The 27,472-nt window shown below is 38.4% G+C and overlaps 1 protein-coding gene and 1 pseudogene across 8 annotated transcripts in view; both read left to right on the plus strand.

Annotated features, from left to right (window-relative positions):
- CD96 (CD96 molecule) overlaps positions 1-27,472 on the plus strand; it is a 96,226-nt gene that overhangs the window by 65,416 nt on the left and 3,338 nt on the right. For 3 of the 8 annotated variants that reach the window (XM_060640071.3, XM_078452984.2, XM_060640070.3), the window contains 5 exons: positions 12,601-12,669; positions 13,189-13,272; positions 22,229-22,294; positions 23,120-23,206; positions 27,038-27,161. In XM_060640071.3, coding sequence (XP_060496054.2) covers positions 12,601-12,669; positions 13,189-13,272; positions 22,229-22,294; positions 23,120-23,206; positions 27,038-27,161 — 430 coding nt within the window. The remainder of the gene's footprint in view (positions 1-12,600; positions 12,670-13,188; positions 13,273-22,228; positions 22,295-23,119; positions 23,207-27,037; positions 27,162-27,472) is intronic. The other 5 variants (XM_060640073.3, XM_060640072.3, XM_060640075.3 and 2 more) reach the window with 4 other exon arrangements.
- LOC132683739 (cytosolic 5'-nucleotidase 3A pseudogene) lies at positions 18,826-21,939 on the plus strand (annotated as a pseudogene).

Genomic DNA, 27,472 nt, shown 5'->3' on the forward strand with positions numbered 1-27,472 from the left:
TGGCTGGTTTGCCTAAATATGAGGGATAAATAAAAGCTTTTTAGCAGACTATCATACCAGTTTTTTGCCTGGTAATTACCTAAATCTTTAACCAACTACCCCAATTATATTATAGTATTAAGCAATAATATTAATAATATCTGTTAGTATTTGAGTGCCCCTGATGTGCCTGGCAGCGTTTTAAACTAGTAAATGTATTATCTCTTTTAATTCGCCCAACAACGCAATGCTACAGGCACTATTATTATCCCCATTTTACAGATGAAGCTATTGAGGCACAAAAAGTTTAAATAACTTAACTGAAGTCAGAGAAACAGCCCTAGATCCAGAAAAATTGCTGGAGCCCAGACAAGTTTGAGAGCCTGAGCCCTACTGCCTCTGACAGTACAGGATGGGTGCTCAATAAATATCTTTAGACACTGAATAAATCCATTCCCATGTGAAGCTGGTATAGCTGATATGAAAAGGTCAACATGACAGTTATGCCTATATTAATCTTTCTCTTCTCTGGATCGGTGTTTTCTGAGAAATGCAGCCTCCAGAAGTGGGGCTAACATTTCCTCAGTCAGAAATAAATTGGAGAAAAAATCCTCTTCCATCCATTATCCTTCCCTTTTCAACATTATTATAATATAATTTCATTGTCCAGAGATACGTACAGAATTCATACAAAACTCCGGCGCTCTCCTTTAATCCTGGGAAATTCTCATCATTGCATCTTCTCAACCACCTTGCACCTGGGGCTCATGTTGCAAGTTGTTAAAGAGTTTCTCATTTTTTTCCATACCCATCCCCCATAAGCCAAGGGTAGCCTTCTTGATGACTAGTTTACTTTGAGTATTTGTTTATCCAGTTTTCCTGCTTGGGAGCAAGGTAGCTCTGGGGGAAAAAAACTATCAGTTGACCTATTCTTCTGTTCATTTCATAAAGTATTGAGTGTCTTTAAACACCCCACACAATGTGTGATGAGCTCTGTCCTGCTTCCTGTCATTTCCCCCAACCGGGTCCTAGAAACCCTTCCTAGACCAGAAATCCAGTAATACACACTGCTTTAGCCATTCAGTGAACACACGTTCCCCAAACAATCTGCCTCCCATGGGCAAAGGGTCTTGAGCAGAGATTAAGATTTCACACCATATATTTCCTTTATGCTGGTGTAAAGGTCAATATGCACATAATCCTGACATTAGGGCTTGATGAAGCCAACTCACATGTGTTTAGATGTAGTTGATGGCCTATATTCTTTTAAGTGCAGTTCTCCAGTTAATATCATTATGAGTCTAAAGGCTCTTTGTGCTGCAGGTGCATTGATGGAGTATAGTAACACATTTGCAGGAAAGGCTAGGTGGCTATGTGGCTAGATACTGTCAAGAGAATAGAATGTCAAGTGAAAATGTTACTATCTGAAAAAACAAATTATATTTTCAGACTCAGTTTTACATAGAAATAAGGCAAAGTCTTGGGGTGCCTGGGTGGCTCAGTCGGTTAAGCGTTCCACTTCGGCTCAGGTCATGATCTCACCGTTGATGAGTTTGAGTCCTGCATCAGGCTCTGTGCTGACAGCTCGAAAGTTTGGAGCCTGCTTCAGATTCTGTCTCCATCTCTCTGCCCCTCCCCTGCTCACGCTCTGTGTGTCTCTCTCTCTTTCTCTCAAAAAAAAAAAAAAAAAAAAAAAAGTAAGGCAAAGTCTCGGACCTTTGAGCTTGACAAACCAGATCACAGCAGCAACCTGAACTTACAAATAACTTTCACTTTTACATTTTGTTGAATAAACAAGCTAAAGTGAGTAAAATTAGCAAAAAAAAAAAAAAAAGAAAAGAAAAGATTTTTCCTTTCCCCATTATTCCCTGTCCAAATGAGCTCTGTTGAATAATTTCTCCCTAGACTCTGAAAGCTTTTTTGGTGATTTTCATATAATAAATGTTGTCTGGTCCCTTTCAGACTCAAGAACAGACTTGTGTCAATAATTAAAAAGCCTTGACAAATGTAGTGTCAAAACTTGCAAAAACTAATTTGATCCAGAACTTTCTTCCCTTTCTGCCCACTGTGTGTTGGTGTACCTCAGCTGCAGAAGCCTGGGATGCGAGGTTGTGTGTTTTATGTCTGTGGAGGGTGGAGAAAATGTCTCTTTGATTGTCCAGCTCAATCCTGTCTTCCACTCCTTGTTCGGGCCTCGCTTTAGGGGTCATAGCATGCAGAAGAGAAGAGAGAGGTAGATGAAAAAGACCTTCCTTGTCAGGCTGACTGCAATCTGACGTAGGTGCCCTGTGGGTGGGGAGAATAAAAATTGCCATCTTGACCTCATGGGCCACTCTGGCAAATTTCTCAGAAATTTGGGACTGGCCCGTGGCTATTGTCCCCTTGATGCAGGATGCAGGTCCTGCCTCTCCACCAGGCTTCTATTATCCCCCAATAGCCCATGAGCTGCTGGAGGTCTGTCCCCTTAGGAGCTGTTTGCTCCTCCAGATATTCCTGGGTGAGATTTCTTTCCATGGCATTCTGTTTTATCTGAGAAAACATGCCCCTTGGCCTCCTATTTGGTGGAAGTGCTCCTCTTCTCCAACAGGGCCATATCTCTCTTCTCAACACTACTAGTCAAGCATAGGCTCCTAGTGTAGTCTCTTTAGCCTGAGTCAAGCACTGGTCGTCTTCATCCCAAACTCCAGGACACGTAGGCCAACAGCTCTGAGTAGTTCTCTTGAAACCACACTTCACTTGAGCTAAGGTAAGGGGGCAGGTTCTTCTTTTACCCACCACCCACGTGAGAGGGGACCTGACTCGTAGCACCCTGACAACTCTCTTTAAAAAAAAATCTTCACTGCGCCTAAGATGGCTCAGTTGGTTAAGGGTCCGGCTCTTGATTTCACCTCAGGTTATGATCTCCTGGTCGGTCTTGAGATCCAGCCCTGCCTGTGTTGGGCTCAGTGCTGAGTATGTAGAGGCTGCTTAGGATTCTCTTTCCCTCTCTCTCTGCCCCTCCACCACTTCCCTCTCTCTCTCTCTCTCTCTCTCTCTCTCTCTCTCTCAAAATAAATAAGTAAATATACCTTTTAAAAAATCCTCACCTGGGGCACTTCTGCCCCTATCAAGTCTTGAGATTGATGATGGACAATAGTTAACAGAACACACTCCACATGCCCCTCATAGGTGGTCCAGAACTCTGCTTTAGAAGTGACAATGACTTGCCCTATAAAATCATTCTTAGCCTCTGGAACGTCATCTAAAACAAAGGTACAAAGAGGTCCATTTGAAAATTCTCTTTGGTATTACCCCTTAAAATTCAGCTTTTAAAAGAAAGTCGGTGAGACCAATGATGATCTATCCAAAAAGGAAGTCAAGAAAGCAATCACATTTATAATAACATCAAAAAGACTAAAATACTTAAGAATAAATTTAAGCAAGGAGGTGAAAGACTTGTACACTGAAAACTATGAAACACTGATGAAAGGAATTGAAGGAGACACAAACAAATGGAAAGACATCTGATGTTCATGGAATGGAAATTTTAATATTGTTAAATTGTCCATGCTACTCAAAGTGATGTACAGATTCAGTATAGTCCCTATCAAAATTCCAATGGTATTTTTTCACAGGAAGGGAAAAACAATCCTAAAATTTATATTCACAAGAGACGTCACATAGCCAAAGGAATCTTGAGAGAGAACAGCATTGGAGACATCATACTTTCTGATTTCTCAGTATACTACAAACCTTTAGTAATCAAAACAGTATGGTGCTGGCATAAATACAGACACATAGATTGACAGAACAGAATAGAGAGCCCAGAAATAAACTCAACCATATATGGTCAACGGTTTTTAACAAGGGTGCCAAAAATACACAACAGAAAAGCATAGACTCTTCAATAAATGGTGTTTGGAAAACTGGATGTCTATATGCAGAAGAATGGAATTACAGCATACACAAAAATCACCTCAAAATAAAGTAAAAGACTTAAACATAAGACCTGAAGCTATAAAACTTTTAGAAGAACACATAGGAGAAAACCTCCTTGACATTGGCCTTGCCATTGATTTTTTAGATATGACACCAAAGCCTAGGCAACAAAAGCAAAAACAAGCAAGTATACTACATCACGCTAAACAACTTCTGTACAGCAGAGGAAACAACAAATGTAAAGGTAACCTATACATTGGGAGAAAATATTTTTAAGCCACATATATGATAAGGGACTAGTATCCGAAATATATAAGGAACTCATTCAACTCAATAGCAAAACAAAAAACAACTCATTAAAAATAGGCAAAGGACCTAAATAGACATTTTTCCAAAGGAGACGTACAAATAGCCATCAAATACATGAAAAGATGCTCAACATCCCTAGTCGTTAGAGAAATGCAACTCAAAGCCACAATGAGATATCACCTCCCACCTGTTAGGATGACTATTACCAATAATAATAATAATGATGATGATGATGATGAAAATAATAAAAGATAACAAGTGTTGGTGAGGATACGGAGAAAAGAGAACTCTTGTCACTCTTGGTGGGAATGTAAACTGGTGTAGCCATTATGGAAAACAATATGAAAAACATTATGGAAAACAGTTTTTGAGGTTCCTCAAAAAAATAAAAAAATAGAACTACTATGTGATCCATTAATCTCTATTCTGGGTATATACACAAAGAAAAGAAAAAAAAAAAAAAGAAAAGAAAACCAGTCACCTCTAAGAGATATAGAAACACCCTAAGCTTCCATTGGCAAATGAATGGGTAAAGAGATTGTGTGTGTGTGTGTGTGTGTGTGTGTGTGTGTGTGTGTGATTCAGCCTTAAAAAAAAAAGAGAGATTCTGCCATTTGTAACAACATGGGTGAACCTGGACAACATTACACTAAGTGAAATAAGACAGACAGAAAAAAACCCTGCATGATCTCACTTATAAGTAGAGTCTAAAAGAGTGAACTACATGGAAGCAAAGTGTAGAACAGTAATTCCTGGGGCAAGGAAGAAGAGACAATGGGGAGATGTTGGTCAAAGTGAACAAAGTTGGAATTATGTAGGATTAATAAGTCTGGAGATCTAATATACAGCATGATAATTATAATACTGTATTGAATATTGGAAATTTGGTCAGAGTAAGTTTCAGGTGCTCTCATCACACAAAAAAATAAATTGTTACTATGTGAGGAGTGATACGTTAATTAGCTGACAATACTAATCATTTCACTATGTATGTGTATATCAAATCATGTTGTTACCTTAAATATATACACTTTTTATTTAAAAAAGAAAGTAAAACCTGAGGCAAGGAAAATAAGAGCAAAAATAAACTATTGGTACTACATCAAAATAAAAAGCTTCTGCACAGCAAACAGTCAATAAAACTAAAAGGAAACCTCCTAAATGGGAGAAGATATCTGCAAATGATATATCTTATAAAGAGTTAGTATCCAAAATATATAAAGAACTGATACAACTCAATACCAAAGAAACAAATAATCCAATTAAAAAAATGAGCAGAAGACATGGATAGACATTTCTCCAAAGATTCAGATATCCAGCAGACACATAAAAAGATGCTCAATGTGACTCATCATGAGGGAAATATAAAGCAAAACTACAATGAGATATCACCTTACACCTGTCAGAATGGCTAAAATCAAAAACACAAGAAACAAGTATTGATGAGGATATAGAGGAAAAGGAACCCTCTTGCACTATTGGTGGGAGTGCAAATTGGTGCAGACATTGTGGAAAACTTGAAGTTCCCCTGCAAATTGAAATAGGACTACCCTACGATCCAGGAATCGCACTACTGGGTATTTATTAAAACACACACACAACTTATCTTTGTCTAAGTTGTGCGTGCGTGCGTGTGTGCGTGTGTGTGTGTGTGTGTGTTTTAGTAAAAACAAATAATCTAGCCCTAGAATTCTGTGTCTCCTTCAGCTTGAGATGGATACTTACGTAAATAAAACCCACCAGGATCATGGTCACATTAATGGAGGAAGAAAATGGGTGGTAAGGAAGAGCAAATATCTACAAAGTTAGCCTGAAAGTTTTCATGTTATATCCAATTTATTTTATTTCCACTACTCTCCTTTTTGCTCACTTTGCTTCACCCAAATTGGCCTTCTCACTGTTCCCACAGCATACCAGAGTTGCTTCCACCTCAGGCCTTTTTACTTTTTCCCTCTGCCTAGAAAATTCTTTCCCCCAGGGGCGCCTGGGTGGCGCAGTTGGTTGGGCGTCTGACTTCAACCAGGTCACGATCTCGCCGTCCGTGAGTTCGAGCCCCGCATCAGGCTCTGGGCTGATGGCTCAGAGCCTGGAGCCTGTTTCCAATTCTGTGTCTCCCTCTCTCTCTGCCCCTCCCCCGTTCATGCTCTGTCTCTCTCTGTCCCAAAAATAAATAAACGTTGAAAAAAAAAATTAAAAAAAAATCATCTGGAATCTTAAAAAAAAAAAAAAAAAAGAAGAAAATTCTTTCCCCCAAAATCTACATGGCTCCCACTCTCATCTTCTCCCAATCTTTGTTCAAATGTCATCTTCTCAATGAGGCTTTCCGTGACCACCTAATTCGAAACTGTAGCCTCCTCTATCTCCCTTCCAGTCCCCTTTCCCTGCTTTATTTTTCTCCACAGAATTTTTTTAGCATCCTGTAGAATTCACTAGCTTGTCCCCACAAGAAAGTGAATCCCATAAGGGCCTTTTTTTTTTTTTTCAGTCTGATTTGTCTGCTGAGGTATCTCTGTCACCTAGAACAGTGATAACACCTGGCTGTAAGTAAGTATTGATAACTCAGTAAATATCCTGGAGCTTAAGGATATTTTTTTCAAGCACAGAGGAGGAAGAGATTAACAAAGGAAAGGCTTCAGGGAGAGCGGAAGAAGGCTCTATAAAGAAAATGGCACCTGGTCAGGGCTTGAAGACAGGGCAGTCTTACAATGGGAGGCTGAGAGAGGATGATGGCAGAGACACACAGACTATCAATTATCCTGGGAGGTAGTGTGCTGGGGACAATGATTGAATTCCAGAGCTACCCCCTGGTTCTGCAGCAAGGCCAACTATACTTTATAAGTCTACCAGAGTGGAATGAGTATAGTCTCTGGTGTCAGACAGGCTTGAGTTCAATTCCTATCTCTGCTGACTACTAGCTGTGTAATCTGGACAAGTCATTTTACCTCTCAAATACTGTTTCCTCACCTTAAAAACCAGAAGTTAGTATTATCTAGTTCATATGGTTATTCTGAGTATCAAATATATAAATGCATAAAGAACAACTGTAAAGCTAGACCCACACAAGCCAGTCTGGAAAGGCATGCCATGATCAAAACAAGAGTCCAGCAAAGAAAATTCATCTTAAAATAAATCAAGACCTCTACTTGTATTTTTTATTTCCTTGAAGGAGGAAACAATGACCAAATCACAATTTCTTTTTTTTTAATTACCATTTTAACTTTTATCCTCCACTTACCTTGCATCAATGACTGCTCACCTGTCTCTCTCATTTGATACAGAGTAAGTTCATATTAAATGATCTTTAAAATTTTAAGTTGTTTGGAAAATATTTCAGCATTTCCCCCAAATTAACCCTCCATGAGACCTCCAGCATTTCCCTTTGTTTCCCTTCTCTGGCAGTGAGAGGGACAGTCACCAGGAAGATGGTAGGAGTCCAGATGAAGAGATTCCATTCTGTTTCATAATGTCACAAGGAGCCAACCAGAATTAGCTCTTAAAGAACATGATTCTGTCTCCTCCATTTAACTCAGAACTGACTAGAGCTGTCTTCTAACCTAATTGAATTTCTAGTGATAACATAAAGGGGTAGTTTTTAATTTCCATGGAAAAACATTTTTAAGTTGAAATAGGAATGGGCTAGGAAAGTTTTGAAACTTCTCATCTAACCTCATGGCAGTTTTCAAATTAATATAAGCAAGACATTTTGCACAAAGTAGTGTTTTTCTCCTAAACCCCTTCTTCTTTTCTGAAACATGGGTTATTATTATGTATCTCTGGATACTTGCAAGGTTTAATAACAATAAGCATTCAAACTGAAGAACATATAAGCAACCAGCAAACAAAGCAAACAACTCTGTCACTGGGTTTGGCATATTACTCGCCTACACAGTATGTCATAATATAGAACCAAGTATTGAGTGCTGAAGAGGCTTTGCTCTATTATGAGTATAAATATAACCTTGAAACAGAAAGACAAAAAAAAAAACAAGCTGCTTTATTCACATGCTGAAATACATGATCAACATGAATCTTAAAGACTTGGCTAAGAGGAATAGAAATAGAATTCTTTTAAAATGCTCTATTTGATGTCAAAAGACCGCCAATTATGTCCTCTTACAGTTATGGATCTCCAGGCCAGGCCCTAGGAAGAGATTTCTTCTAAAAGCAAAAACAGCCAAACAAAACAACGCTGAGAAACAAGCAGTGTTTCTGCCACTAGTGGGCCACAGTTTGATCACTGTCCTCTGCGGCTGAGGCCATGGGTGTGCACTGTGACAAGCAGTGGCTCACAATCTCATACTCAGTTCAGTTCATCACACAGAACAAACCCTCCTTGAGGGCTTACAAAGGCCCAGCCCTGATAGACACGTCCCACACGTTGCTATTGCTAACAGTGCGTGAGACCGCCTACGGGGTCTTTGCACTGTCTGTGTCCTCTGCCTAGAGGCTCCCACCACCCCTCCCCTGCTCCCACTCGAGTCTGCTACATTCCCCAGGGAAGCCTTCCTGAGACTCTGCATAAGCCGTTTCCTCTTTCATGTGTCCTCATATTTGGACTGGTTTCTGTGATTCTTTGGTTGATGTCCATATCCTCTGAACTTCAACTCCAGAGGAGTGCTGCCAGTCCCAAGCACAATGCCTGGAAGATAGAGGCTCCCAAATGCTGGGTCAATAAGTGACAGAACAGAGGAAGGGGGTAGCAGGAGATAACAACATGGAGAATGTTGGAGGTCAGGTCATGTAATGCCAAAGGGCCTTGAAGCATAGTGTAAAGCCAAGGGGAGTGAGTGGGATTTAATTTACCTAAAGTACTAGATAGTTTTCTAAATGGCTTCAGCTCTGACTTGCACATGAGGATCAGGGTCTCATGGTAAAGGGATCATGCTTTCAATAACCTGTGCAACCAGGTACAGACCCTCAGGCCAAGACCCAAACCAAATTCAGCTGGAGACCAATAAAACTGAAATGAGCTTGGACTTCTTAGCGATATGACGGGGTGTCATTGATCCTTTTGTTCCCAGAAGCTTATTGGCACACATTCAGCCCTCAACAAACTCTGCAGGCCTGTGAGAGGAAGCATAAAGCTGCACTGATATGTATGCCAGGCAAGAGACACAGTGACACAAAGATCAAGGTGGCATGTGAGCCTGGGGCAGTCAGTGTTCCTCCTCTCACGTGGTCCAAGAACAACATGTAGATGCAGTGGAATGAATGAATTCTCCTTTCCCTGCAGTAAACTTGCAGTAAGCTAGGATTTATGTCACATTATTTTCTGATTCTCCAGGAAAGAAATTTAACCAGTCATTTTAATACACATGAAATTCTCAGTCACGTTATCCCATGTCATCAGGATTCCACTGATTCCTGACAGAATTAAATCACGTGGAGCTAATGGTCAGTGTGGGCAATCACTGGCTGGGGAAAGTGTCCATTGCTTGTAAGTAAGAGGTATTTTAAAATGTGATTGGCAGTTGCTTATTAGACTGAGATTTCTAGGTAACAGCAATATTGCCTACAAATAATACAAAGGTCTCTGATGATTACCTCTTAGTTCTTTTTCTTCATCATTATTATCACCATTGTTATCATATCACCACTTTAAAACCATTCCTTTCTGCTTTCACTTATGTAATCACTCAGTGAATTCTGTGGAGGTTAGGTCTCAGAATGAGAGGGGAGGGAGAAGTAAAGGAGGAAGGAAGGAAGGAAGGAAGGAAGGAAGGAAGGAAGGAGGAATGGAGGGAGGGAGGGAGGGAGGAAGGAAGGGAGGGAGGAAGGAAGGAAGGAAGGGAGGGAGGAAGGGAGGGAGGAAGGGAAGGAGGGAGGAAGGGAGGAAGGAAGGAAGGAAGGAAGGAAGGAAGGAAGGAAGAAGAATGAATGATACTGGTCTGTGGGAGGTGAGATAATAGACTGCCACCAACAATAAAAGTTTCACTCTCTCCTACATGAGGAATTGAGTCCCAGAGTAAAGAGATCCTTCTTTTCGTCCTTCTGAGAATTTCTCAAAAACTGGATAGAGTCTTTCTTCTCTTTCTCCTTCTTTCTCCCTTTTGCTTTCACCTCTTCTTCCTCTATTAATTAGGAGAAACACCTATCTCTCAGTATTTCACAGTATCCAAAGATTACTTATGACTAGTCATTTCTATCCTTCTATGCAATTTTTCCTTGCCTTGTTTTAAAAAGGAGATGAGGTTACTTTAAAAGTACATCACAATACAAAAATTTTAAAATAGGTTACCGAAGGAATTGCTGCAGACAGGGACAAAGGTAGAGCCATCTCAGTGAGAGAAACAAAATTCAAATTCATTCTGTGATCCAGTAGCTGGAATGACACAGTCATTCAAGAACCCAGGTTTCTGGCAGTTCTATCACCTTTCATTCGTGGGCTTCTATGCCTCCCTGCATCATCATATCTGATAGTACATGAGGGAAGATCATGGAGGATCTTACATGGAAGGTTTTATACATCAGGCCTTGAAATGACAACCATCACTCCTATTCACGTCCCATTGGCTAAGACATAGTACACGGCCATAGCTAACCGACCGCACAGGAAGCTAGGAGATGCAGTTCATGCACACCAGAGAGAAGAATGGGCTTGGTGGTCAGCTGATAGTCTGCCACGCTGACCTTTATTCTCACTAAACTCTGGGAACAAGGGCAGTGTTTCTCTCTCCATGTCATCCCCAATTCTCGTACACACTGAGCACTCAATAAGTATTTGCTGGGTAAATGAAGCTGTGCATATTCAGTATTCAAAACATTTTTTCTGCCACCCTGATGCTTGTTGCCCATTTTAGTTCCTTATATGGCACCATCTGAAGCAGCCTCTAACGCATCTCCCCATATCTGACTATTCACGGAGTTTGGGCAGAGCGTGTCTTTGGTGTTCATTAGCAGGATTGCAAAACAATTGTTGTTGATCATTTCTCTAAATTAGTTATAGATGCATAAACCATGAGGCCAATTTATCAATGTGTCCTACATGTATTTTTTTTTAGGGATTTGATTACCCATGTTTTTGTTTTTAATTTTTAATGTTTATTTATTTTTGAGACAGAGAGAGACAGAACATGAACGGAGAGGGTCAGAGAGAGAGGGAGACACAGAATCTGAAACAGGCTCCAGGCTCTGAGCTGTCAGCACAGAGCCTGACACGGGGCTCGAACTCACAGATTGCAAGACTGTGACCTTAGCCGAAGTTGGACGCTTAACCGACTGAGCCACCCAGGCACCCCACCCATGTTTTTTATTTAAGCATGTGATTTGCCAGAGCTGAGGTACCTGGGAGGCTGGGATACCATTCACTACTATCTAAAGCTTACAGGTGAATGAGCATACTGACCACCATACTATGAGGATATTTTTCAGAATATTATACACAGTATACAGTATTCTTTTTTAAAAGACAGGTGAGAAATTTATTTTTTAATCATAATAAAAAGAATTGCTGTGTTTCTTTTGAAAATTGACTGTTGTTATGATGGCCACAAACGGCAGAACATATACTCTTTATTTCTTGGCATTGTTACTAGAAAGTTCTGATGAAATGTGGGATCCACATCTGTTAAGAGTACATGACATCAAGAAATGCATTTTGTGTACCATCTGCACTCAGGTTTAGACAGAGGTTAACATACTTTTTCTAACCATATTTTCCTTGGCTTTAGTTTCCCTTTCTATCTACTTCTTTTGTCTTCTTGAATTGAGTATTTATGTATGCGACCTTAAATATATTTTTGAAACAAAGCAGAAATACACAAAAATAAATGCATTAAACATTTGTTTTCCCAAGAGATAAACCATGTTTTCAAATGGAGTGTGATTGGGTACTTTTCATTTTCAATCTATCTTGCTTCATCCCCTGAGGTATTTTCAAATGAATATGAATTCGTCTTTCACTTTGGGAGGAAAAGAGAGAGGAGAAGAATGGGAAATGATAGACTGTGAACATGGGGATGATTTTGAAAGCTAAGAACTAACGTAGATATGTAACCATATTGAGCATATTAAAATATGTACAATCGTGAAAACTCAGTACAAGGTAATTTCCGTGAGGACAAGCACCTCATGTTCATTGTTGAATGTAGACTGGAGCCTGGCACACAAAAGACACCAAAACATCATATTTTGAAAGTGTGAATGTGATACACTTGGAGAACTGAGTTAATATCACAGAAATGATATTGAATATTGGGTATGTAGCCACGAGCATATGCCTTTTGGACTCAGTTGCATCGTTTATAAAATGAAGGCAGTAGGCCCTGTATTCACCAAGGTTCTTTCTGATTCTGATATTCCATGCTCTGCATGCCACCCTTGTTAATTACAGTGGCATATCAAACATGGGAATGTATATACCTTAACACTTTGGGAAATTTGTTTTCAAAATAGGATATCCAGCTACATCATCAACAACCCTTGGAGACGTGGGTACATCGACTCCAAATACCATCCCTCAAAGTGAGTACAGCAAGGCTTTCCTTATGTGACTGAAAAGAGACAAAACACAAGTTTTAGTATAGCTATGACAATGTTGAGGTTTGGGCAAAAGGCTACAATTTTCATTTAATGTTTGATATTTTGGTTTTGAGTTGCTCAGTGGCAAATTGTAATCTAAATTGTGGCTATATATTGATATGACAATCACTGTAATCTTAAAAATATGGGTTGGTGAATTATTATACTGCACTTCTCATTTCTCATGGAATTTTAAGATAACATTAAAGTAATCTTGACAGTACTCCCAGTGATCTGAGTTGGTGACAGGAACAGAAAAAGAAAGAAAATCAGTGACAAGTCGGCATTAAACATAAACTACAGAGCTTTTGCTTAATATGCCAGCTGTGTTCCCGTGTAGGAAAGCATATTTTCAATTTCAGATTTCCCCAAAGTCACATAGATTAAAAATTCAGCACATCAAAGTAAAGTCAAATTACAGCTGTACAAAAAAGGTTGGATTCTGAGAATTTTGTCTTTCAGCCAGCAATTCCAATGCGACTACCCAAGGCTTCAACTACTCCTGGACCTCGAGCGGGAAAGATACCAAAAACTGCACACGTGACTGTGAGTCCCTTGGGGTCTTCTGGACCTCATTAATTCATCCGACACCTATAATGGACAACCACTACGTGCTCTGTTCATAATCATATTAACAAACACTAAACAAAGCATCTACTGTGTTTAAAGCACTGCTGCAGTTAGTTGCCAGGGATACATCTGTGAACAAAACAGAGCTAAGTTCCAAATTCTAGCGGAAGAGAGACGGGCACACGGTGATGAGTGATCGGGAATAAATAAAGCAGCGGAGGGAGACCATGAGAATCAGGTGTGAGGGTGGGTTGCTGTTCTAAATAGGGTGGTTTTGCAAGGCTTTACTGAGGAAGGTGACATCTGAGTAAAAACATACCTAATGGAGACGAAAGAGCAGACTATGAGTGTATCTGAGGAAAGAGTGACATATCCAGAGTACACATATCACTAACGACAATGAGAAGAGGGGGCCCAGTGTGAGGCACAGAAAGGGTCTGTCCATTTAATCTGGCTGCCTCTCAGCAGCCTGTGCTGATGCTGCTTTGGCAGGTAGCAACAGGATCTAAAGAGGAAGTGCACTGCCTCTTAGTGGTAGAAGACGAGGATCTGTCTGTGTGGTAGGCGAGTGGCAAGGGCTGTGGCTGCAGCAAAGCCCCCAGGGGCCGCTGGTGCAGAACTCTGCATTTCGCTACTAGGCCCTTTTGCACAAAGAGTGAAGGTGTGTGTCTCTTTTAGGGAAGCATTTAAGTTGTACATTTAAAGCCTCTAAAAGTCTTTGATACCCACTGGCTCAGTCATCTCACTGCTGGGAACTTGTCCTTAGGAGATTAATCGAAGAGCAAAAAGCTGGGAACTTGTCCTTAGGAAATTAATCGAAGAGCAAAAAGGAACATGTGTGATATTGCTCTTTGTCGCATTAGTTATTGATTTTATCTCTTTTGTGGACTTCAGGTGCACACATTTGGATTAAGCATAATTCTTAATTCAGGACACACTTTCACCATTAGTCCGTGCATGATTTAATTTAGTGTAATGTATTTCTTTTAGCATATATGTTAATATAATAGACACTTGTGAATTCAGTGCCCAAGTGCAAGAAGTGAAAGGTGCTCAGAAGACAGAGCACCCCCGGAGATCCACAAATAAGTGTAACCAGAGGTGGCGTGGCACATTCCTGTGAAAAGAAGAGGCAATTAGCAAATGGATCCGGAAACATTGATTATTTATAAGGAAAAAAAGTATTAAAATATATGTCTGCCATGCACATGACAGAAAAATAAGCTCCGCGGCGTATATGATCTTTATGTCAAAAGCAAAACATTAAAGCATGTAGTAAAATAAAAGTGAACTTCCTTTTGGCTTTGGGGTAAGGAAGGGCTTAAAAAAGAGACATAAAGCACGAACCATAAAAATGATAGAAAAGCTAGAATATAATAAAATTAAGAAAATTATTTTCATCAAAAGACACCTTAGCAAAAGTAAAAAAAAAAAAGGCAAGCTATCGTGTGGGAGCAGATATTTGCCACATTATATAACTGATCACTGAAAACTGATCAAGAATACATAATTGACAAAGGAGCAGGACTTTATACCAAGAGTATATAAAGAATGGCTACAGATCAATTTTGAAAAATGCAAAAACATTAGAAGATGAGCAGAAAGGCACATCACCAAAGATATACCACGGTGGCTAGAAAACATCCAAAGAGGTGCATAACCTAACAATCAGGAAATGCAAATGAAGACTAGAATCAGATAGCCATTTCACATATAATCAATCAACAAAAATTAAGAAGTCTGAAATTGCCAATTTCTTATATATTGCTAGTGAAAGTATAAATTGGTACCATCATTTCCCATCATTTTGACATGATATTTTAAAGCCAAACATTTTCATACCCTACCAGCCAACAATTCCACTCCTGAATGTATACTCCACCCCCCAACACACACGTTAGTATACGTATCCTGGAGATGTGTACACAAATGTCAGGGAAAACACTGATAGCAAAAACTATACATAACCTAAATGGCCATATCCAAGAGAATAGATAAGTTGTTGCATAGTCCTAGAATAAAATACTGGAGAGCAATGAAAAATGAGTAGATGACAGCCACATACAACAGCATGAATGAATCTTAGTAACATTGTAATGAGTCAAAAAAGTAAATGCCAGGTGACAATATATGGAATGATATTTTTAAATAAAATTTTAAAGCAAGTACAGCCAGACACCATGTGGCTTAAGCATAATATATGATAAATACTTAAAAACTGTAAAAGCAAGTGAATAATGGACATAGCATTCAGAATAGCATTTGCTTTGCAAAGGGCATACAAGGAATGAGACAAGAAGAAGGCATAATGTTTATAATTTATTATAATAGTCCAAAAATCTGTGTGTGTGAGTAGGGGTCTGAGGGTGTCAAGGAAAAATATGTCCAATAATAAGAGAATATGGAATAAGATGAGATCATAATTCAATGCAATATTATGAAGCCAATCCAAACAATAGCCATACTGTGCTAAGCTAGCCAGTACATCTTATTGTATAGACAAGGGTACTTGCTGGAAAATTTTTACCCATCAGATATAAATTGAAATTAAGAATCTTAGATCGGGGATGAAAGTCCATACTTAATAGACTAACATTTATCTTCTATGGTGTTAACATAAAATTGAGTTTCTAATGGACTTGACGAAACTCTCCTTTACCTACACTAGTTTGTCATCCTTGATTCTTGATAGTATAATACAAGTTAAGTCCATGAGATCTTTTTTGTTGTTGTTGCTTACTTGTATCCTCAGTGCCTAAGGTATATAGTTGGTGCTCAACAAATATTGTTGAATAGATAAATGAATTAATACTTGTTGGTTATGGGGGAAATTATGTAGCAATGCTGATAAAAGATTATTGGACAATATTATAGGAAAAAGCTGAACTCCAACTTAAATTTATGCTATAATTACATATAAATTGTCCCATACTTTCATTCTCAGAATAATCCTTGGTGTCTAATGATTTCCTTTATTTTATTTATTTGATTTTTTATTGAAATTATACTGAAATGTAAGATACACAAGAATAGGGACCTAAACCTTTTCCTGCCTTGTTCACTGTAGTATCATAATGACTGTAGCCATGGCAGGCATACAATAGGTGCTCAGCAAATATTTCTTGAACAATTGAAAGAATCTGTGTACATGTGGGTAAAGACAGGGAAGAAAATACATACATACACGGTGAAAAGAAATGATCTAGGGTGGCTCAATTGGTTGAACGTCCGACTCTTGATTTCAGCTCAGGTCATGATCCCAGGGTTGTGGGATGGAGCCCTGCATTGGGCTCTGTGCTGAACATGGAGCCTGCTTAATATTTTCTCTCTCTCTCTCTCTCTCTCTCTCTCTCTCTCTCTCTCTGTCTGTCTCCCTCTGCCTCCTCCACCACTCATGCTCTCTCTCTCTCTTTCTCTCCAAAAAAGAGAAAAGAAAAGAAAAGATCCACTTAATTGGAATTTTCGAACTTTTTGTTTGCTTTAATTAAATTGTTATTACAATATTATGTGTGCCCAGAGTAAAAAATAATTCCTGTTCATCCCATGCATCATATCGTTATGAAACATAGAGGCTACCCAAAGTATTTTCTGCCCCAGAAACTGGAAAACTAAAAGTTTCCAGGAGTGCAGGAAAGTGCTTTATAATTTACACAAATATATTCTTGGTCTTTTTAATAGATTTCATAATGAAATGAACTATTGCAATTCTCCATATCATCTGTCCTTTCCCACCTGAAAACTTCATTTATCCTCAAACATCTCTTTATCATTCTTACCATAATAGAGCCTTAGAAAATGTGAAATCTAAGAAAGGACTCTGAAACCCAACAAACAAAATTTTCTCAGCAGTGAAAACCCACATTCCTACTTATGCAAATAAGAATATCTTGTTTACTAGTTGCCATTTTTAATCCATAAGCTTAGAGAAAGAAATTCCCTACAGTGAGTTGCTCTATTTATAATCATTCACAAAAACACATTAGGATCCGACAAGTTAACATTGATTGCTCACTCCCAAACTATTTTTGAAACATGTTTCTACTCGTTGGATTGGACCGTAATGTGACATCCAATATTAGATGATGCATTTGCCAAGATTCATGACAGGCATTGGTAATAGGATTTTTTTTCCTTCTAGTATGTTTATTTCAGTAGATTTATGAAATGTTCACAGGCAGATAAAGAATGGTAATGGATGGATTTCTGGTGAAATAAACCCACCAACACTGTTTCTAAGGCTCTTGCTATTTCCGAACACATTCTAATGGGATATTTGCTTATACATGCATTTTGTGTAGCTTATATATATTTGGATGTCACTAGAAGATTGTGAGTGCATTGCATTTTCACTAATTTATAAGTATATGTTTTCATATATTCTTTTGTTGTCATTTTATCCACTTGAGAATATTAGAATCTAATCCTAGTCCAGCTTCCAAGTTTCCAACAGTCTGGAACAGAAATGTGTATTTTACTTGAACCACTTATGAAATGGGGGTACCAAATCTGACTATCTAAATGCCCAAAATATATAAGGTTAATAACATCCTGAGACATTTGCATTTTGACATTCAAGTGATCAGGCCATGGAGCAGAAAAGTGAAGCTTGATTACTTTTTTTATTTCTGTTTTCCCTGCCATCCATCGGGTCCAGTGGAGCCTAAAGCCACATGAAACTCAGTCAGTCTGTCTAAGTTAGACAAGCAGAAAAATGATATGCGTCTCCACGGGCCCCTATGCCTCCAATTTGCCTCATTACCAAAATCAACAAGCTCACCATTACCTCACACACGTGCATGGCCACACACACACCCACACACACCCACACCTGGGCCTCAGAGTACTTGTTAATGACTTCACATAGGGTCTTTATTTTGTTCTTTGACCAAACATTCCTGTTTCTTCAAAATTTATGTACTTTTCTTCGCAAATCTTGCAAGTGCATTGTTTTCTCTGTCCTTGATCCTGGTTGGTTCTTTTCAGGCTTTTGGTAACTGTGCCGAATAATTTCATAGCAACCCCTTCTACTTTCCATAGGCAGAGGGGATGGAGAAGCTGGAGTTGAGGGGTTGAGGGTCCATGGCAAGCACATAGCAATGCCAGAATCTACAACAGTGTTGGGCCCTGCTCCTATTTCAGGCTGCACAATATTCCCTGCAGTCTTGATGTTCCCTGTTGGCTATGATGCTGATTCTCTAAATTCGCCACTCTTGTCCTCAAATTCGAAAACCTTATATGTCTCGGATCACTTCTCATTCAATTTTCCTCTTCTGTAAAACACTGTCCTCTTCCCATTCTGTTACCTAGGTCCTGATTAGGTCAGCTACAAATTAAAGATTTGTTTCTCTGATTTTCAGTTCTATCTTCTGTTAAAATGCCAATTTCTGAGGGCATCATGGGTCTCTCCACAGATAGCACACAAGTCTGCCTTTCCAGAGATCATGAGTGTCATCTTTTTTCATGGTCAGGAAGAGCATGAGGGTCTCATCTATAGACGAAGTGGTCGTGACAAGAACAAACATGGTAATTAGTGCCAACATTTGCATCCTGGTATAAGGAGTGGTGCTGTCCCAGTGCATATTTACCCTGAAGAGGAAGATGGGGTAGACAACCAAGATCACTGAGATCCCTGTATCCAAGCCCTGCATCTCTGAGTATTTCTTGCCACCCATGCCATTGTTTCAGGACAAAATCAGGGACAGAAGAATTCAGAATGGCTTAAGGATGATTGGATAACTGAGACAAGTCTTGGTAAATGTAAATGTAAAAATGTACATGCAAAAATGATGCCCAAATTTCAGAGAAGTTCAACTTACATCAAAAACCGTACAAAAATAATAGAAATTATCTGTAGCTTTATCAAAAAAGTAGCAGTTTATCTTCAGGTACCTATGGACTTTGATATGGCACTAAGTAGGTTTTCCTGCAAAGGGAAAAGGTGCCCGACATGTCATAATATTATTGACAACCACAAACCGGCTGCAAAAATGAATGTCAAGAAAGTTTTTGCAACTAAGGAAAAATACCATGTTGTCAAAATTGATTCTGCTTTTACCGTAGAAGAAAAATATCCCTTTATGGTAGAAAGACATGCCAAGGCACATAGGTTCCTTGTTGAACAAGCTTTTCCCAGTGCTAAATTTAAATAAATTATGGAAGAATCCGATGTTATGTTCAAGGAAGAATATAAAAATTTATTTGAAAAACTCCAAAAACACAGCATCCCTGTGTTCATATTTTTGGCTGATAATGGTGATGTACTTGAGAAGGTTATCCATCAAGCTGGGATTTATCATCCAAATGTCAAAGTAGTGTTTATTCATGGATTTTGATTAAAATGGAGTCTCAAAAGATTTAAAAGAGAATTAACTCATGTATTTAACACACATAATGGTGGCTTGAAGAACACAGAATATTTCAATCAATTAAAAGAGAGTAGAAACATAATTCTGCCGAGAGACTCTCAAAGAAACTTAAGGATGGCAGATGGAGTAGCCAATGTGGAACACATTCTGAAGATTGGATATCTAACTGATAAAGTGGATGAGCTTTTAGAAAAGTATTATGTTAGTGAGAGATGAATCATTAGAGGTAGCCAACTCTATCTTACTGAGGATTCTATAAGTAAGTATTCTTCAGGAAGACCTCTTTCCTGTGGGAGCAATTGATACAACAATTGCTCATCTCTTTGTCTCGCTGAAAGACTCTTATGTATAATACATTCTCGCTCTTAAAGTTTTTTCTTTACATTACCTAAGTGTTTTCAGACATGCTGAATCCATCAACTGGAAGCTCCTTTTTCTTCATCTCTCTCAACACACTCCCCACTATATTTTTTTAACAGATTAAAAACAAATCTTAAAGCCAAAATTAGAAAAATAACTTTTGCTTTTCCAAGTGGATTCTTATGTTTAATTTTATCACACATTTTCTGAGGAGTCTTTTTACACTTGGAAAATTCCTAGAAGTCTAAAAAGGAAGATTTATGAAATGGCAAATAATTTGCATAATTTTAAGTCCTACCATTTTTGTAATTTGCGTGGATCATGCTGATGGTATCACCATCTCCTGAAATTGTGCTATGCTTGGTTATTTTGCCTGAAGAAAATCAATATTGACCAGAAAAGATTGGCATTCTAGATTTGGTGAAAAAACTGTTGTTTTTTACAAATGGTCTGTATGTACTTGCTGATGATAAACATGAAATGGAAAAAAGAATCTTAATACCCACTTCCCTGAAAGGGTTACTACTTGTTCAACTATTTATATCTCAGCATAAATTAATTTATCACATCCTTTCTTACAAACAGACTTTGAAAGATAAAAAATAAAGTATCAAGCTCTAAAAATAAGTAAAGCAGGCACCAAATTGGGCAAAAAAAATCTTGTAAGCTTATCTGGAACAATTTGCCTTCTTCCAAATTTTACCTAAATCCAGTCCTGGTCCCAATTTCTTTTTAATTAGTTGTTGTTATTTGTTACTCAAATCCCTAACTTAATGGCTTAGCCTTTTAAAATGGGATTTTAACAAAGGGCTCAGTCCATCATCACCTATTGACCTTGGTATTCTTTCTAGAACAGCAATAATAAAAATTAATCAAGATCACTTGTGCAGGGTCAGATAATTGTACTGAAGATGAGAATGTCTCCTTGATCTAGTCACACTCAAAATAGCTGCGTGCAAAACCCCCTTATTTCTGGGGTGACCCCCCAGTGGAATTAGCTATGGCAGACTGCACTGTGAGCCATCCCCGGAGAGCATGTGGCCACACCTCTTTGAAGGGCCTGATAATATACCTTCAACTGCCATTGGCACCCAGGGAGGAACCAGGAAAGAGGAGGACTAAGGACTTTTTTTTTAATGTTTGCTTTGGTTTTGCTTATTTGCTTTGGTCTTGACACACAAGAAGACACTTAACTTGGAAAATCGTAGATGCTAATGTTTTAAATAAATGAGCATAGTGTTTTTCTACCAATTGCAACTATGTGCAACTATAGCTATTTTACTTTACACTACACTATAGGCCTGAAATGCACAGCCTGCCAACAAGTGGAACTTTGCTGCCAGAGATGGGGAACTAAGCAAAATGAGTCGATAGATCTACTTCAAAAGCCATAGGTACTTCCTGAGTTTGCTGCCATCGACTCAAGGGGAAGGTTTGCTTCTGAATCCATCAAGACGACTCACACAGCAGCTAGCGTGGCCTATGACCATAGGGGGCTGATAATTCATATTGACACAGTTCAGTTTTCATAGCCAAACAAGAATGTCAACTTGTGCACAAATACAAATTATTTTGTTCCCTCATGCGTGTTCTACCAAGGTCTTCAAAGTCCTGTTGGCACCTTTTCTCAACAAAGGGCCACCATAACTCAGCTGGGCTTTCATTCTCTCCCACCCATTGGATGGACAAGAGAACAGTTACAACACACTCTCTGTGGCTAAAGGAACCTCTCCTAGTGTTTTCCTTCCATTCCTTCTTCCTGCTTCTAAGTGGCAATAATCAAAACCTTCCCTATTGGAGACATCTAGATCACAAGTTTTCCCTCAACTCCCGCTTTATTTTGGGACATTCTTATGTATGCTGCAGCGTAGTTCAATGATTTTACTTTACATATGCATTAATAATATTTTTTGTTTTATTATTTATATAAATTACTTATATATTATATATAAGTATAATATATATATTATATATATGTATATAGTATATACTATATATATAATATATATATAGTATATATTATATAAGTATATAGTATATAAGTATAATATATATATTATATATATTACTTATATAAATTATATGCATTAATAATATTTTTTGTTTTATTATTTATATAAATTACTAAATTCAAGTAAAGGTCAAGAAAGGACAATAAAATAACAACTCTTATGCAGCTTGACTCTTCCAATATATTCTTCCCCTAGCAGCTCCATGGATGCCCAGTGAAACAGACAGTTCATCCCCCTCAGGTGTAGGCTCAACAATTCAAGGTGAGTACTTGGGGGAGATTTAGGGTCAAGGAGTATAATGACCTGCTTTATTTGGGCAGAGGAGGAAAAGCAAGGACAGGTAAGAAACCAATCTCAGGTATTTAAAAGTGTACCTTGATGATGAAAACAGCAATAAATAGAACCAAAATTTTTCCCAGTCACGATCATTCAAAGAAGATAGAGACCAAGTCTTAGATTTTTTTTCCTCTATTTTATTTCACAATGAAATCTACAAAATAGCATTACTCGGCTAAGCAAATTCATTAAAATTTTATTTTAAGTGTTAATTTTCCATTAGAAAATGAGATGATTTGTCAACAGAGATTTTTCTACTAAAATGTCGCAAAAGAAGTTTTATTGACTTTTTCAAACACATTCGAGTGGGAGAATTGGTATTTTGAGTGGCTGGACCCCTGATACCCTGGGAGAATAGAGCTAAGTCAAATTTTTCTATGGCTCCAACATAAGACATTTTCCCATAACCACTTAAATTTCTCATGGAGATTCTTTAGCAGATATTGTTTTGTTATATGTGCTATACAGCTTCTCTCTCTCTCTCTCTCTCTCTCTCTCTCTCTCTCTCTCTCTTTTTTTCCTCTAAACCAATAGAAAGTTTCACTCCTTTGGTAGCCGTTAGATCCTAAGATCCTAGCCTTGCTATAAATTGGTCCTAAGAAAACTTTATACATAGTACCATAGGAGCATTTAGGCCATTAAAATTGAGCCCTTCCAAGTAGCAAGTGAAATCCAATCATGATTCTACACCGCTTGATGGGGTTGAGGTGACTATTAGGATCAGTTCGGGTGTGTCCTATATATCTCTAGGTGATGTCTTCACCAGCACAACCAGAACATCTTCAGAAGTTCCCACAACTGCCAAATCTACTAACAACAGTCACATCCATATCACTGGTGAGTCATTTACCTGTTTAAAAAATTGTGTGTCTTACTCACTCAACAAATAATTTGTCGAGTACCTACCATTTGCCAGACCTGGTGTCGGTTGTTGGATATACACTGTGAAAGAAGTAGATCTTTCTCGTTTTGTATGTAGAAGAGACCTGCGTAAACATTGGCCTTCTGAAGATTATAATCTATTATGGATGATATACAGCAAGTAATCATATAATTAATTTGTGACAAATGCTATGAAATAGTACAAGGCATTGTCAGAATATAACAGAAAGATCTGATTCTTACTGGGAACAAGAAAGGAGCCTCTGAGGATATATTGAAATTAAAATCTGAAAAATGAGGAAACCTAGCCAGGTGAAAAGTAGTGAGAGCATTTTATCCTGCAAAAATATATCTGAGACCAGAAAGATTGTTGGAACAAAGAGTATTTATATAATTAAACTAATAACATTTTGTCAATACTAAATATGATTTCTTGTTTTATCTCATAAGAGATCAAGGCCCTCCTAACCCAGGGGCATTATCAAGTCTTTCACTTCAGGAGGTGGTCACTTGACTGGTGAATGTTCCAGTTGGGTGCTCAGCTTATTTTTCATCGAAGGTCATGCAGTCCTCAGATCATTGGAGTACCATCCTGCACACCACACGGCACTAGGACTGCAAACTGAAGGCCCAACAGTGTCTTTCAGATATTGGTGGCTTAAAACTGCCTGGTTCAGTGATGGGCAAGATTGGAGCCCTGCTTCTCCATTGAGACATTCCTGAAGTCAGCGGTCTCATTTTCTGTATTTGGTAGGGAGAAACATTTTAAGCATTGATGTAAGACCCCTTTAAAAACTTTTGTTCTTGGGGTGCCTGGGTGGCTCAGCTGGTTAAGTGTCCAACTCTTGATTTGGGCTCAGGTCATGATCTCACAGTTCATAGGATTGAGCCCCATGTCGGACTCTGCACTGACAGCATGGAGCCTGCTTGGGATTCTCTCCTCTCTCTGCCCCTCCTCTGCTCTCTCTCTCTCTCTCTCTCCTTCTCTGTAGCTCTTAAAAATAAATAAACAAACATTTAAAAAGTAAAAAAATAAATAAAACCTTTTGTTTTTTTTATGTATCTGTAACTTTGGGAGTAAAATGTTGTGTCCCACCATGTTACCAGTGTAGAGCCTAGTAAATTTTGACTTGACTAAAGTAGAACTTTGTGTAGTCTTGGGTTAGCCATCTGTATGATTGTTTCCCTTATGATTGTGATAGTCTAGTCTTTACCAGTTCCACTACTTCCATGAACTGTTGTGAACTAGTCACCTGCACATACAACATAGCAAATGGGTGTGCATTATAGGATTACATGGGCTTCCAGAGTGCCCTCAGCATGTGCTTGGACAAGGCTGAGGTAGGGTGAGCCTCAGGAACATCCTAAGTCTCTAGGTGTGTGTCATAAACATGACAATGTCATATGGCTGCAGTCTAAGCTATGTAATACATAGAAAAGACTTGGTAACTAATATTTTGAACCCAGTTTTGCCTATATATTTTGAGACTTTGCTTTATAAAAAGCAGTAGAATAAATCTGAGACAATAAAAGAAATTAAAAACCTGGTCTCCACCTACAAACAGTTGACAATCTAGGTGAAGCAATAAAAAAATTAATCCAGATAATTTTGACATAAACTGGACATTTTGCCCAAATGATCTACATAATCTGAAGAGTTATCAATAATGTATAAGGAATTTCACTGGAGTGTTACTAGAAATAACAAAAGCCTGGGAAAAATTTAACCCTTGAATGTTAAGAAACTAATTAAATAAACCATGATATGTCTATACACTATCCACTCATTTAATCAAATAAGGTAAAGCTCTATATACCTCCATGGAAAACATTCCAAGAGCATTTTTTTAAGAGAAAGAAGCCAGTGACAGAACAACTTGTATAGCATGCCCTCATTTGTAAGAAAAGAAATACATATTCATTATATATATATATATATATATATATAATAAATATAAATATATATAATATATAATATATAATATATAATATATATGTAAATGTATATAATTATATATAAATATATATGTATATTATATATATATATATGCTTAGATATGCATAGAATATTTCCAGTAGGATACATAATTAGCTATTAAAATGTTTTGCCTCTAATGTGGGTTACCAGCATCTAAAGCCATAAGGACACTTCCTTTTTCATTATAGTTTTATATTTCTATACTGTTTGAATTTTTAACATGATTTTAAAATGCTTTTCAAAAAGGAAAATATTAAGTAACTATGTAATTATAGACATCCCCTTTTATTGTCTGCAGTAAAATCAGACAGTCTTATTTCCTAAGAGAGTTAATTTTCTTAATTCTTCCTTCATGTTAGAAAAAAAGTAAAACAGTCTGGAATATGATATTTACATTGCCTCTGGTCTAAAATCAACAATATTTGAAAGTCTTTGATTCACACAGCTTGACTTAGTGTTCAAATGCTAGAAATGTAATGAATAAATTGAGTGTGGCTATAATCAGAGGGGTAAGAAAAATCAGTCTACATTACACACCAGTATAATTTCTACCAGTCCTTTACTTTTTTTTTAATGTTTATTTTTGAGAGAGAGAGAGAGAGAGAGAGAGACAGAGAGAGAGAGAGAGCAGGGATAGGGCAGAGAGAGAGGGAGACACAGAATCAGGCTCCAGGCTCTGTGCTGTCAACACAGAGCCCAACGCGGGGCTCGAACTCAGAGACTGCGAGATCATGACCTGAGTTGGCTTAACAGCTGAGCCACCCAGCAGCCCCTCAAACCCTTTACTTTTGACTTCCGCCCTTTGCAGACCACAGAAAGAGCAAAACTATCTGGCTTTTGCTTTACTCCTTTGGTCACTTCTCCCCTTCCTATTGCCTAAACGTAGAGAAGGAGGAAGAAGGAAAAAGAGGGACAGTGGTAGAAAGGATTAAAAACTCTCTATTCTGGATATCATGCCTCAAGTGACATCCAAACGAAAAGTCTTAGATGATGGTCTCTTGAGCATATAATTCTTTTTTTTTTAAATTTTTTTTTTAACGTTTATTTATTTTTGAGACAGAGAGAGACAGAGCATGAACAGGGGAGGATCAGAGAGAGAGGGAGACACAGAATCTGAAACAGGCTCCAGGCTCTGAGCGGTCAGCACAGAGCCCGACGCGGGGCTTGAACTCACGGACCGTGAGATCATGACCTGAGCCAAAGTCGGACACTCAACCGACTGAGCCACCCAGGCGCCCCGATGAGCATACAATTCTATAGGTATTATCCAGGCCTTCTCGATTTGGGACTTTCAAGGCATTGGAATATTACAGTTATAATGCCTTTTACTCTTTCTTCCTCCTCCTAATACACTCAATAAATTCCATAAAGCATTTAATGACTCCTTAAAGAATAGGAGAAGCCAAAGGTAGGGCATTATTTCACATATAAAATTTCCTCTACCGGAGTAAATTTGGGATACAAATCTACAGCTTATCACTTTTACTTCTTCCTTCTTTCAAATAACATTTCATTGCCATCATGTGCCAGGAATTGTTCAGGGCCTCAGGAAAATGAAAGGGGAAAAAAAAAAAAAGATGGATTCTGGAACATTCTAACATTCTAAGAGAAACATTCACATAAACAGTAACTTCAGAAACTCAAAAACAGAAGTGAGAACAAGGCATAGATATGATCCCAGAGCATGACTGTAGTCAGTGGTGGACCTTGCAGAAAACATGTTTCAGGTAGGAGAGAGAGTTCAATTAGTCATGCTTTCTAGTTGCCAAAGTTTGACATGAAAGTTTGTCTCTCTATGCCCTTTGCAGGTATCGTGGTTAATAAACCTAAAGACGGAATGTCCTGGCCAGTGATCGTAGCAGCCTTGCTCTCTTTCTGCATGGCATTGTTCGGTCTTGGAGTGAGAAAATGGTGTCAGTACCAGAAAGAAATGTGAGTATCATCCTGAATCTGCAGGAACAGAGATGGTTTCTCAGTACAAAACATTCACGCAGCACTTGAAGTATCACTCCTGTCCAGAGTTCCCCTCCTATGTAACTGAGGAAATGAGGCTTGGGGAAGCTCAGAGAAGCTTCCCAGTTTGCTGAGCACCACACACAGCTGGGACTAGTTACAGAACTTGTGACTTGGGGTCCCCCTCTGTTCAGTCGGTGACACTCGTCAGATGGGACAAGTCAGTGGGCATGAAATGAGAACTGAGCCTTGCCTCACCTCAAAAACTAAAACTGATTTTTCTTTTAATC

The sequence above is a fragment of the Panthera onca genome, chromosome C2 (assembly GCF_046562875.1).
Source record: "Panthera onca isolate mPanOnc1 chromosome C2, mPanOnc1 haplotype 2, whole genome shotgun sequence".
Classification (NCBI taxonomy): domain Eukaryota; kingdom Metazoa; phylum Chordata; class Mammalia; order Carnivora; family Felidae; genus Panthera; species Panthera onca.